General features: G+C 43.0%; 1 protein-coding gene across 3 annotated transcripts in view; it reads left to right on the top strand.

The window, feature by feature from the left end:
• Nucleotides 1-11,587, top strand: part of CACNA1C (calcium voltage-gated channel subunit alpha1 C) — a 651,860-nt gene that overhangs the window by 496,757 nt on the left and 143,516 nt on the right. For 2 of the 3 annotated variants that reach the window (XM_019544553.1, XM_019544552.1), the window contains exon 10: nucleotides 3,378-3,468. In XM_019544553.1, coding sequence (XP_019400098.1) covers nucleotides 3,378-3,468 — 91 coding nt within the window. Of the gene's footprint in view, nucleotides 1-1,276; nucleotides 1,352-3,377; nucleotides 3,469-11,587 lie in introns of all 3 variants that reach the window. The other variant, XM_019544551.1, reaches the window with a different exon arrangement.

Raw genomic sequence — 11,587 nt, 5'->3', positions numbered from 1 at the left:
CTAGACGAACACCTTGCTGGGGTCGTTTGACCCCAGTACTCTTTCCTGCCATGGCAGGGGGTTGGACTTGATGATCTGCTCAGGTCTCTTCCGACCCTACTAACTATGAAACTGTAAGTCTTACAGAACTCTCCTGAGGTCCATGAATATGATTATTCCCTTAATCTCTGATGAGGAAGCTGAGGCACAGAAAAGTTAAGTGATTTGCCCAGAGATTCTGTAGTAGACCTAGAACTCCAGCGCAGGTCTCCAGCCACGATTCCTCTTCTGCTGTCTCTATTGTATTTATTGCCCTTTTATAGTGTTTATTGCCCCTAAGATTTTCTACTTATGTTGTGTTTTGAAAGAAAAAAATTCACTAAATACCGTAAACCATTGAGTGAGTTGCAACAGACTACAGACTATGCTGATCCTTGGCCATATTCCCACTCCTGGTAGCTGATGCTTCAGTCTAGTCAAATTTAAGACAGACAGACCTGCCTACACTAGACTGCATAAGAGTTAGGGAGTGTAGAGTGATTCTTAAGGTCTCAAATCAGCAGCAGTGAGTGAACACTAAATTTAACCTCAGGTGGAAACCATGGGACCTGAGGTGGAGAAAAAAAGAATCATCAGTCTTATTCCAATTTGGGGAAAGCACTGAGGTTCAACACCTCTGGTTTTAGCTGATAAATAGTATTAATTTCTAGAGATTGAAAAAAAAAATAGCAGGATTGCAGTCAATGCCATCCAGAAAGAACTTTCAACAACATTATTGCCCATGCAGAAGGGACTCCTGTGAGCAGTTAGTAGGAAATTCAGTGCATGTGCATTCAAACCTGGGCTGGTTGAAACACCAGCCCTAATGCATTTAATATGGCTATAGATCTCAGGAACAACTGTAGTCATCTTACTTATGTAAGGCCCCTCACTTAACGAATTGACTTCACTAAGCTAACAGTCAACAAACTAGACTTTTGCCCTTTACTTTAATAAGATAAAGATGTGGTCCACAACTTTAACTCAATAATTTGACATTTCCAGGATTCAGGTATAACAAAGAACAGAAAGCAAGGGGGGAATATCCTCTGACAATGTATGTTGCAGTATTTCATACTTCCACATGCCTTTGTTCTTCATTCTGTATTTTAATTCATGTGATGAAGTTTTCAGACAGAAGTGGATGTCATATGTGTAAGCTGAGTTCCTTGTTTTTTCTTTTGCCTGTCACTGGCTGCATGTTCTCTATTGATGTCTTGTTCCTGGTACTTGACACTGACCATCTTGTCTGTGAAAGGAAGCACTTCAGCTGGCTTGCCTGATAAGAAGAAAGGGAAGTTTGCTTGGTTTAGTCACTCCACAGAAACCCATGGTAATGTTTCACTGCGTTCTGTGTCCATAACACGTGTCTGTTTGTGTGTGTGTGTGTGTGTGTGTGTGTGTGTGTGAGCGCATGTGTGCGCATGTGTATCTATATGTATATATCTCTATCTATATATAAATAGATAGATATATATATAATTACACACACACGTGCATGATATATATCTATAGTATCTGTGTCTGTGTGTCTGTATATGTGTATATATATGTATATATATCTATATATAGAGAGAGAGATAGATATAATATCTGTGTATATTTATACATGTGTGTATCTTGCTCTTTCCATTTGCTTGCACAGCATCCTGTACTTGTGTTTGAGGTAATAAGCCCTCTTGCAAATCAACCTCCTGCTAATGTCTTCAGAACTGTTTTCCATTTGCAATCAAGTTCAAATATGTTTTGATAGTGCTTCGCCTCATAACTGATTTACATGCCAAATATCAATGTTTTGTTTTCCTGGAGTGGTCAGTCTGTATGAAAAAAAATGTTAACCATGTGTGTTGGTTTCTTTTGCAGTTTAGGTGCCTATTTGTTATGCTTCATAATATGAATCCCCTTCTCTTCTTAAGTTGTCTCTCCAAAGACTTAAGCTAGGAGCACTTGTATGATGGAAAGATACAGTGCATTTGGTGGTGCAGTGCTCTGAAATACCATATAGATGCTTGAGATAATTGGGTTGGGATAACGGGAAAATTCTACAGTTTAGGAAGCATCTCTGTTATAATTCTTATGAAGCTAAAATGCAGGTTGTGTTTGGAAGGGTCCTCAGATATCTCTCCAGGTGCATAAAGAAGGCCTGGTCATATCGCCTATTGGGCAACTGCCCAGCTGAAAAGCAAGGCATACTTGTCCTCAGATGTTAATTATGCACTTTCTCTGATGGCAACAATAAAATATATACTCTTATTAACATAAAACATGTTGTAAGAGCCCATTAGGTGCCTTTCCATCTGATATGTCTAGCTATCTATCTGTTACTGTTCTGAAAGCTGGACACCTATCCAACTCATATGTTGTTGAGCTTCAAGAGTCATTTCTTTGTTTTCAAATTCATTTTGTGCACTCAGGGCAGGAAAGAAGGAAAGGCACATTTAAAGAGGCTCTTTTATATTGCATCTGATCTCAGACAATCAGATGCTAAGGAGTTTTATTGTAACTCCTCAAGGAAGGGACAAGCAGGAAGGAACTTGGAGGGAGCGGAAATTGAAGAAGAAATAAAAGGTTCAGGGGGTAAATAAAAACAACGAAGTCAATCACTTATTCAAATCCAGATTGGGTAGATGAAGATGTAAGGTTGTTATCAACTAATGGCTGTTCAGTGGCATTCATAAAATCAACTAGTGGACTCAGTCTGACTCTTAGGTAGGCAGTATTCACACAAATAGTCATTTCTTATTAGCCTCTTTGTTAGTAGCACCAGAAGCATTTAACTGTAAACGGGCTGTAAAGACCAAACTACTCTGTCTTCACTGTGGGGCTCTTCCTGTTCCTGCAAGGCTGAGGCACATTGAGTGGGGAGGGAGGCCTGCATCTCTGCTGCTTATGCTGGATGTTCCTTTAGGATAAGTAGAAGACTTTGGTCTGAAGCGTCATCAATTTGGTATTTTCCATGAGCCTTCAACCTACCACAACACCAATGTTCATGTGTTTAATGTATGCCTGCACAAGTGTAAGACTGCTTTTTTTAATGTTCCACTGAATTCAGTGAAACTCCCTTTGCTGGTTTTGCTGAATTTTCCCTTCAGTTTCCATTGAACCTGTTTATTAGGCTTCAAAGAGCCAATTCACAGAAGGGAGGAGAGCAGCTGCACTTAACCCATTTTTTATTTGATTGGGGGATTTGTGTCTAAAGGGTCTAAACTGGTCACTCAGCAAGCTACTTAAGGCTTATATCCTGCTACTCAGAGCCCTTTTGCTAAGCTGGTTCCTCTAGTATCATAATTTACTAATAGAGGGTTTTTACCTGATTGTCAACACTTTCTTTATTCTCCTCTTTTCTTTGTCCATCATAGTGAGCATGCCCACAAGTGAGACGGAGTCTGTAAACACAGACAATGTGGCTGGAGCTGACATTGAAGGAGAAAACTGTGGTGCAAGATTGGCGTGAGTACTTTTACAGTCCAAACATGTATTACTCCTCCTGTGGGCAGGATTCATTTCAAAGGTTAAGGCCCTGCATCTTAAGTGTAAATTTAGGGCTCTTTAATGGAGAAAATAAATGGAAAGTTGATTATGAAATCTAATGGGACAGATTCTGATATTGGTCATAGCAGGTAAATTCAGACTGAATCTGAATCCCAAAGGAGAGATTTTGGAAATACATAATGCTTAAAAAAATCAAAATCTAATCCAGCATAAAGAGAGCTGTTGCTATGAAATCTGTAAACAAATTGTTAATGAAAATAGTTTTCTTAATTAAACGCTCTCCTTTCATGATGGATCTCAGATTGAATAACATCGCTCTAGTGCATGGAAACCAAAGAGTGAGACTGACTAATCTATTTTAATTAAGAGAGCAAAGTGCAAAACAAACTGCAAGTATTAGATATAATATAAAGCCATTTTGGTTTAATAATTTATTCAGGTTTAAAATATTCAAGCATTATTAATAAAATGGGTAAGGGATTGAGATACCTGATCCCAATTCTGTATGCTTTTCTCACATCAGCGTTCCTCTTGGCATCAAGAACTGGAGGATCAGCTCCTAAGTATTAAAATCCCCGTCTCCTTAAAAATAATGGATTCTGTTTCAGAATTCTGGGTGTGTTTTCAACTCTGTGCACAAGGCTTTTGTCAGGATTAATGGATTTGTCCTACTTGTCATATTCTGATTACTGCACATTGTATGGGTTTTCCTATTATAAAAATGTTAATGATGGCATTGGCTGCCCTCCTCTATGCTACTCCTTTCCAGTTCTAGGCAAGATGCTACACTAGTATAGACATACCTTAGGCAGGACAAATATGTGTTTTTTTTCTTTAGTGCCCCATATAAAGGATTTGGACACAATGCAAAATGTAGTAGGCTGTATTATGCAAGGTATTTAGATATCTTGTGCTGTGGTGTAGCAGGTTCTTATGTGGGAGCAGTTAGGACAGGGGCAGGCAAAAGGAGTCTTCTTTGTCCCTCCCGAATAGCTTATGTAAAAGTGGGTCACACTGCAGACTCAAGGAATGTGTCACTGCCTGGAACTACCCTGTAGAGGTAGGGAATATACAGTAGTAGTCTGCGTATTCCCCTGCACAATGAAGAATTCAAAGGCGTAAGCATACCCCAAGATTCCTGTAATCTGTGTTGTAAAAGCAAAATTTGGCTCAGTAATACCAGTCAAGGGTTGTCACTATCTGTAGTAAATGATCTTGTGTGCCAGGGTGTATTGTATATGCCATTTGCTTTCCTTAAATTGAACTGTATCATTACATAGCTCACAAATCTCATGAGACATTGTTTCCTTGTGCTGACTCCAGCTGTCTACCATGGTCCACTTGTTGTCTCTTGTGTTATGTTTAGATGCAAGTTCTTTGGGCAAGGATTGGCTCTTTGTTTTTGTCTGTGCAATGTCTAACACAATGGAGTCCCTAGGTGCTACAATAGTACAATGCTAATAAAAACGACAACTGCATCTATAAAGTTAAATTTATAGACAAATATTGCAATTGACTTATATCCCAAAGGATCCTAAAGAACTTTATGGCCTATATACCATATTTTTCTGCATATAACCCAGCATTTTTCCAAAAACCAGCTGCTGGAAATTGTAGTGTACTTTATATGAAAGAAATATGGTAAGAGCAGTTTCTTCCACTTACTAGGCAACAGCAGAAGTAGAGCCTGTACTCCATGCATAGGAAATGAAACGAAAAGTAGGCTTGGCTCCCTAGCTGCTGCCACTCAGATGCTTACTACAAGGAAAGATCTTTTCTTCTTCATTCTGTCTCTCAAAACATGGTGCTATCTTAGGCCATGCACAGACCTTTCAGTTTCTCTGGGAGAATTGCCAGTACATTTCCCAGATTGAGTCACCCCAGTACCAGGAAGGTCTAAGGATCAGGGGAGAGGAGACAGTTGCAGACTGAACACTTGTACTGCTTCCCTGCCTGGAAACCCTTCTAGCAGTGAAAATTTTCCACTGCTAGAATCATACATTTCTACTCATCCTTATTCCAGGGTATATTGTATATGGTAAAATGCAATGTACAGTGAATGCATTTTTAGCATTAAAATGCAGCCTCCTTTGGGGTCAAATGTACTAGCTGTTTAAAAGTTCAAAGAGATAGTGTAGGAATGTTAAAGAATTGAAGGGTGATTTGTCCAGAGGGAATTCTAGCAAAATGGAATTACCTTAGTGTGAACATGGTTAGGGTATTTGAGCAAACAACCCACTTCCATAGATACTCAACTTCTCAGGTAGATGTCTGCATGTGGCAGAGTGGCCTTAAGCTAGCCAGTGATGGCTAGGAGAAGATTCTACTCTGACACCTTCTGCTCTATGCAGACTGTAGGGGGAAGAGTGGATATGCCAGGGTATTTCAGGGTTCAGGCATGGGTGGGAGGGAAATTGTTGGGGCAAATTTCCAGTATATCTTATCTTTCACTAATGTGGACCATACACCTCTGGTAGGAATTAGAATAGCCCACTGCTGTTTTAAGTTCCACTGGAAATGGTCAGCTGTGGATCACTGCCTGCAACTAGTACTCTGCACTGCATATGAGTAGATCAACAGTAATTTCATAGATTTCATAGACATTAGGGCTGGAAGGGACCTCGGGAGATCATCGAGTCCAGCCCCCTGCCCAAAGGGCAGGAAGTCAGCTGGGGTCATAGGATCCCAGCAAGATAAGCATCCAATTTACTCTTGAAGGTGTTCAATGTAGGTGCTTGAACCACCTCCGCTGGCAGACTGTTCCAGACCTCGGGGGCTCGGACAGTAAAGAAATTCTTCCTTATGTCCAGCCTGAAACGGTCTTGCAGGAGTTTGTGACCGTTCGACCTCGTCATCCCTTGGGGCGCTCTGGTGAACAGACGTTCCCCCAGATCCTGGTGGTCACCCCTGATAAACTTATAGGTGGCCATCAGATCACCCCTGAGCCTGTGCTTTTCCAGGCTAAAGAGTCCCATGGCTCTCAGCCTGTCATCATAAGATCTGTTTTCCTGACCTCTGATCATGCGCGTAATAGAGAATCAGATATTATATCTTTATATGGGAAGGGGCTTTACACCCCCTTCCCCCCTCTCCCCAAAAACACCTACATCTCAGAGAAAAGGAAGATAGATCTTTCTCAGGAGTCATTCAGACAATTCCTGGCACCGGAGAGATGGGTGGTGCTTCATAACACCAACAAAATGAGAAGCAAGTGGTTTTAAAATTCACATCTAAATCCAGGCTGACAGCAGCACTTTCCCAGACGTGCCCATTATGAGCACAATCCAAAACCCTGGAAGTGAAAAGTCTTTGACTTTAGATTAGTTCAGATCTGTATCTGCAGTTTTGTGGCATGGGCCAATCTCTAGTTTAACATGCTATTGACAGCAGTTAGGGCTGTACGAAATAGCTGTGTTTCAATTCGGTTTCGCATTCGCCATTTCAGAGGACAGTGATTCGTTTCGCTGTTTTGAATCACTGTCCTGTTTCATTTTGGCCTTGGCCAAATCTGTTTCGTTTTGGCCAGATCCTCCAAATTGTTTCAAATGGGTTTCTCACAGCCCTACCCAACTGGGTGGGGCTTGAAGCCGGGGGCTGCAGGCGCCCAGCAGGGACCAGAACAGGGCCATGGGTGGCTCATCCACGGGAAAGGGAGGGCAACTGCCCTCCATGCAGATGAGGAGACCCCCTCATAAATCTCTGATCCCTGTCACGCTGAGTCACGGGGCAGGGAAGCAGTGCAGAGAAGCAAGCAAACATGCTGGTCCCTGCCACTCAACCTGGCTTCACAGGGAACAAAGATCCAGGGCTGCACAGGGCGGGCAGTAGCAGCGAGGAGACCCTGGCACAGATCTCTGCTCCCAGCGGAGCCAGGTTGCACAGCAGGGCAGCTGGTCCCTGCCCCACGACCTGGCTCTGCAGGGAGCAGAGTTCTGTGTCAGGGTCTCCTCGCTGCTGCTGCGCACCCGGTGCAGCCCCCTGTCCCCAGGGCAGTGCAGGATGAGCAGAGGCAGCAAGGAGACCCCTAGCGCAGATCTCTGCTCCCTGCAGAGCCAAGTCACACAATAGGGCAGCAGCATACAGCTGTCTCCTTGCAAGCCCATCTCCGAAACGCTGAAATTTTCCGAAACAGTTCTGAAACATTTTGGATGCCTCATTTCATTTCAGAGATGTTTCTGAGCCTTCCGTTTCAATTTGGACTCAGTGTTTCAGGTTCTGAAATGGCCCGAAACACCTCCAAAACAAAACGTCTGCCAAAATTTCACACAGCCCTAACAGCAATCTCTCAGGCGGAGAAACCAGGAAAGCTGAAGTTCAAATTGTTAAAAATGTGCCAAATACTGAAGTTCTCATTGACTCTCTCTTCAAACTCATGTAAGACAAAACATCTGCTGAGTCACATGAAAAGTTAAGTAACAATTTCAGGATTTGGCCTATTAATTTAAATGAGAGATTTCCCTGAGGGGAACTGAAGTAAGGACTTCCAAATTTGTACTGATAATAGAAAAGTAGTGATTATCTCATATTTTGCTGAAATATAAGGTTAAATCCTGTGTGAAGAAAGTTGACCTTTGTCAAACAAGTTCTTCATCTGGTGTTAAGGGCCTACTCAAGTGGTTCAGATGAGGTGGGCCCACTTATTCCAGTAGGGCTAGGGACAGACATTACACATAAACTGGTTTAAGTGATAAGAAACTGATTTATACCTGTAAAATCATGATGTTCAGTGCACATAAACCAGCTTGAAAATGGCTGAAACTAGTTTCAGATAAACCTGGTTGAATGTAGTATCAGACTTAAATGATGTGGGTCAAACCAGTTTATGCAATGTCTGTCCCAGACCCCTTGCTGGTTTAAGTTAAATCAGAGTCCCCCAGCATCCCAGCATGCACTCTGGACTGGGTGGGGGTCTCTGCTCCACTGCAATGCTGGCCCCTCCCCTCTGCTCCCTGGCCAGAGCTCCGGCAGACTTGCAGGCACAGCAAGGTCTGCTGGCTTCTCCATGCCCCGCTTCCCCTCACCACTCACTGCTTAAGCAGGGATCCCTTCCTCCTCTCTGCCACAGCATGGAACATAGCCAGCCTGTGGTATGCTGTGTAGGGCTCCAGCAGAGACTGCAAACACAGCAGGGTCTACCTGGCTTCCCCAGCCCTACCCCCTCTCCCTTCTCCCACACCATGGACCCCAGCCCTACGGACCCTCGGCATGTGGTATGCTAACTAATGCCAAGAGGTGTCTGTGTGTGTCTCTCTCTCCAATTTCACTGGGGCAGGCGGACAGAACAGTGACTGCTTAGGGCTGTTTGGAGCTAATCGACAGGTGAGCTGGTCAGCTATTTAAGTAGTTTGAAGTAATGGAGAGAGGCCATTGTTTTACTAATTGCGTGATAAAGACTCTTATCTCTATCAGCCCCCAGCTGGCTTGCTTGCCCATCAGTTTGCTGCAGACAGCATTAAGAAGCAGGGAGAGAGATTGAAAAGCTCTGTATCATCAACAGATGCATGCACTGCACCCCCTTTCCACCCCCCACCTTGCCTCAAAGTGCTAGCCCAGGGTTGGGGGCTGGCTACACTCCCATCCCTTGAGCAGCCAGAGGGGAAAAGCCTGGGACCCTGTAGGCAGACCTCCCTAATGAGAGAGTCCTACTGGGGCCTGGCCACCGCCCCTTCAGCACAACTCCCTGCAGAAGGGAAGGGAGGGATGTTCTAGCACCCCCCGGCTTCAAGCCTGATTCACTGCAGGCATGTGCCTGAATTTCCTTAGTCCAGAGAGAATGTCTGTCTGGTTTCAAACCAGTTCTACCTAGCCAGGTTTCACTAACCTGCAAAAAATGAATCAATTCAAGTTTTTTGAATGTCTGTCCCTAGCCTAGAGGATCAAAGCTATGCTTTTGAGTGACACCTCATGAATTCCTCTTTCCAGTGAATTTTGTATTTACAAGTGAAAGAGTTAGCTGAGGTTTTCATTACTTTGAGTTTAATACCATATTTTAGACACAACTTCATTTCCACACGTCCATTGTAGTCTCTCAGCAACCATGCATCTCTGTTGTCTTGTTACAAGCATATTTTTTACCCATAGGACAGAGATCATATTAGGCAAACTGTGACTGGCTGTGGCAGGAGGAACAGGGAGATTTCAAGTCAAAGGTGATTTTTTTTCCTAGTAGCAACAGGCTGAAGGGCATTTAACCCTGTTGTGGTGTGACGTTTCCCTCAGCATCAGAATTTACTAGTGACAGGAGGAAAAAAAGGCCCAGGAAAGATTGAAAGGTAAAGCAGTTTTGTTAAGGATGACTTAGAATTCCTGGCTGATCTTTTTGTTCTTATACAAAGCTGTAGAACCTTGACAAGCTTGATCTGTGAATGATAGAAATAGCTGCTTGCAAAGCCCATTCCAAGCATTTCTTTTGCAAATGGAGAGCTCTCCTGACAGGCTTGCTTGAAGTCATGGAGACATGTTCTGTGCTAGATCAGGAGACCGCCTCTCAAGTGCAAGCAATTCTGTATTGCAGAATCACCCTCCAAAGAAGTCTTCATATTCATGGTATCTAACCTCAAGGCAAGTACCTTTGTTTACTGTACTGTTTAGAGTGATGGCAACCTTGGAGCCAACAAAAGCTTCACAAAGAGTTCAGCATGGGCTTCTATATTTATTGTGCATCAAATCCAGTTTATCAAACCAAAACCAATCAAACAAAAACCAGGGGTAAATTCCTCTTTGGCATAATGTCACTGGCATCAGTGGAATTATATTAGGTATGGGTTTGGCTCAGGATGGCCAGATTGATTGTTATCCCCATCAGATTTTAGGGACAAGCCTAAAGTTGACAGGTCTGTCTAGGGTTCTAAAAGATTAAAAAGCATCTCAAAACTTCTGCAGGGCTAACACAAAATCATCAGTGTCATGATATTACCTTGAATTGTAATGACATCTGCATTGTAATGAAAACACAACAGTCTTATTGTGAAGGACAACATTTGGAAGTGGCAACCCTAAACATACCTCTACCCATCACAGTTTTGGCTAACCTATTACAACAAGGCATGATGAAATTCGTTTCTCATTATTCTCTACAGCAAATAAACAATAATCTAAGCCCTCTCTTATGAGAATTTGGTTTCTGTTTATAGGACAGTCTTAGTTCCAAGACTTCCTAAAGGTAATTTCTCACTGTTACGAAATGCCGCATTTTTATTAGGAAAATGTATGTATCCCTATAGAGATCATTTTAATTCAGACCCCATGTTCTTACAGCATTTCAAGTCTCCAATTAATGAGGTCAGGAAGTAACCCTAAAATAATATTAACCTTTTGGGCTCAGAAAATTAGACTGAAAGAAATACAGCCCTCCAGCTTGGGCAGCTACACCTGCAGTTCTGCAAAATGTTTGTGTTTCTGTGAGTGGATTATCTATAGCACAATCCTGGCTGACACTCATTCCATGAGGCCATAGTAGAAGGTTGAAGCATGTGAAAGCAAAGGAAGAGATAATGAAAATGCTTTGCTGTAGTTGATCTGTCAGTGTATTTCCCTTGGCACTTTTCTTGTGCTTTTCTGACTGGCAGAAATATTCCTGTGTGTCGCTTGGAACAGTCACCATAGGAATCTGTGGAGAAGCAGGAAGAGACAGTCATTTTCAAGTTTGCCCTTTGTTGCTTCTCCTGCTGTTTCAGATTTGACAAGCAAATAAGATGTGGGAAGTAGGCCTGTGCAAAACAGCTAGTATTTGCTTCAGATTCGGATTCAGCCAATTCAGGGGACAGTGATTCGATTTGGTGATTTGAATCACTGTTCTGAATCAATTTGGTGATTTGGCTGCTGCCGAATCAGCCAGATCTCCAAATCACACAGGCCTCATTCCTCGCCCGCTCTCCCAGCTCTGGTAATGGCTGCCCCACCCACCCCAGCTCTGGCCCTTTAAGAAAATAAAAAACAAAAGAAACCTGCACTCACCAGTTTCTGCCCACAGGGGAGCGATTCCCACTGCCCCGTGCTGTGGAGGGGCTCTGCATGAGTCCCCCAAAGCCCCGAAGCTGCTGCAGGAACTGGTGAGTGCAGGGTTTTTTGTGGGGGA

This window comes from Crocodylus porosus, unplaced genomic scaffold (genome assembly GCF_001723895.1).
Source record: "Crocodylus porosus isolate Cpor-Errol unplaced genomic scaffold, CroPor_comp1, whole genome shotgun sequence".
NCBI lineage: Eukaryota > Metazoa > Chordata > Crocodylia > Crocodylidae > Crocodylus > Crocodylus porosus.
Note: the sequence above shows the minus strand (reverse complement) of the source record. Positions and strands in the feature narration are given on the sequence as shown.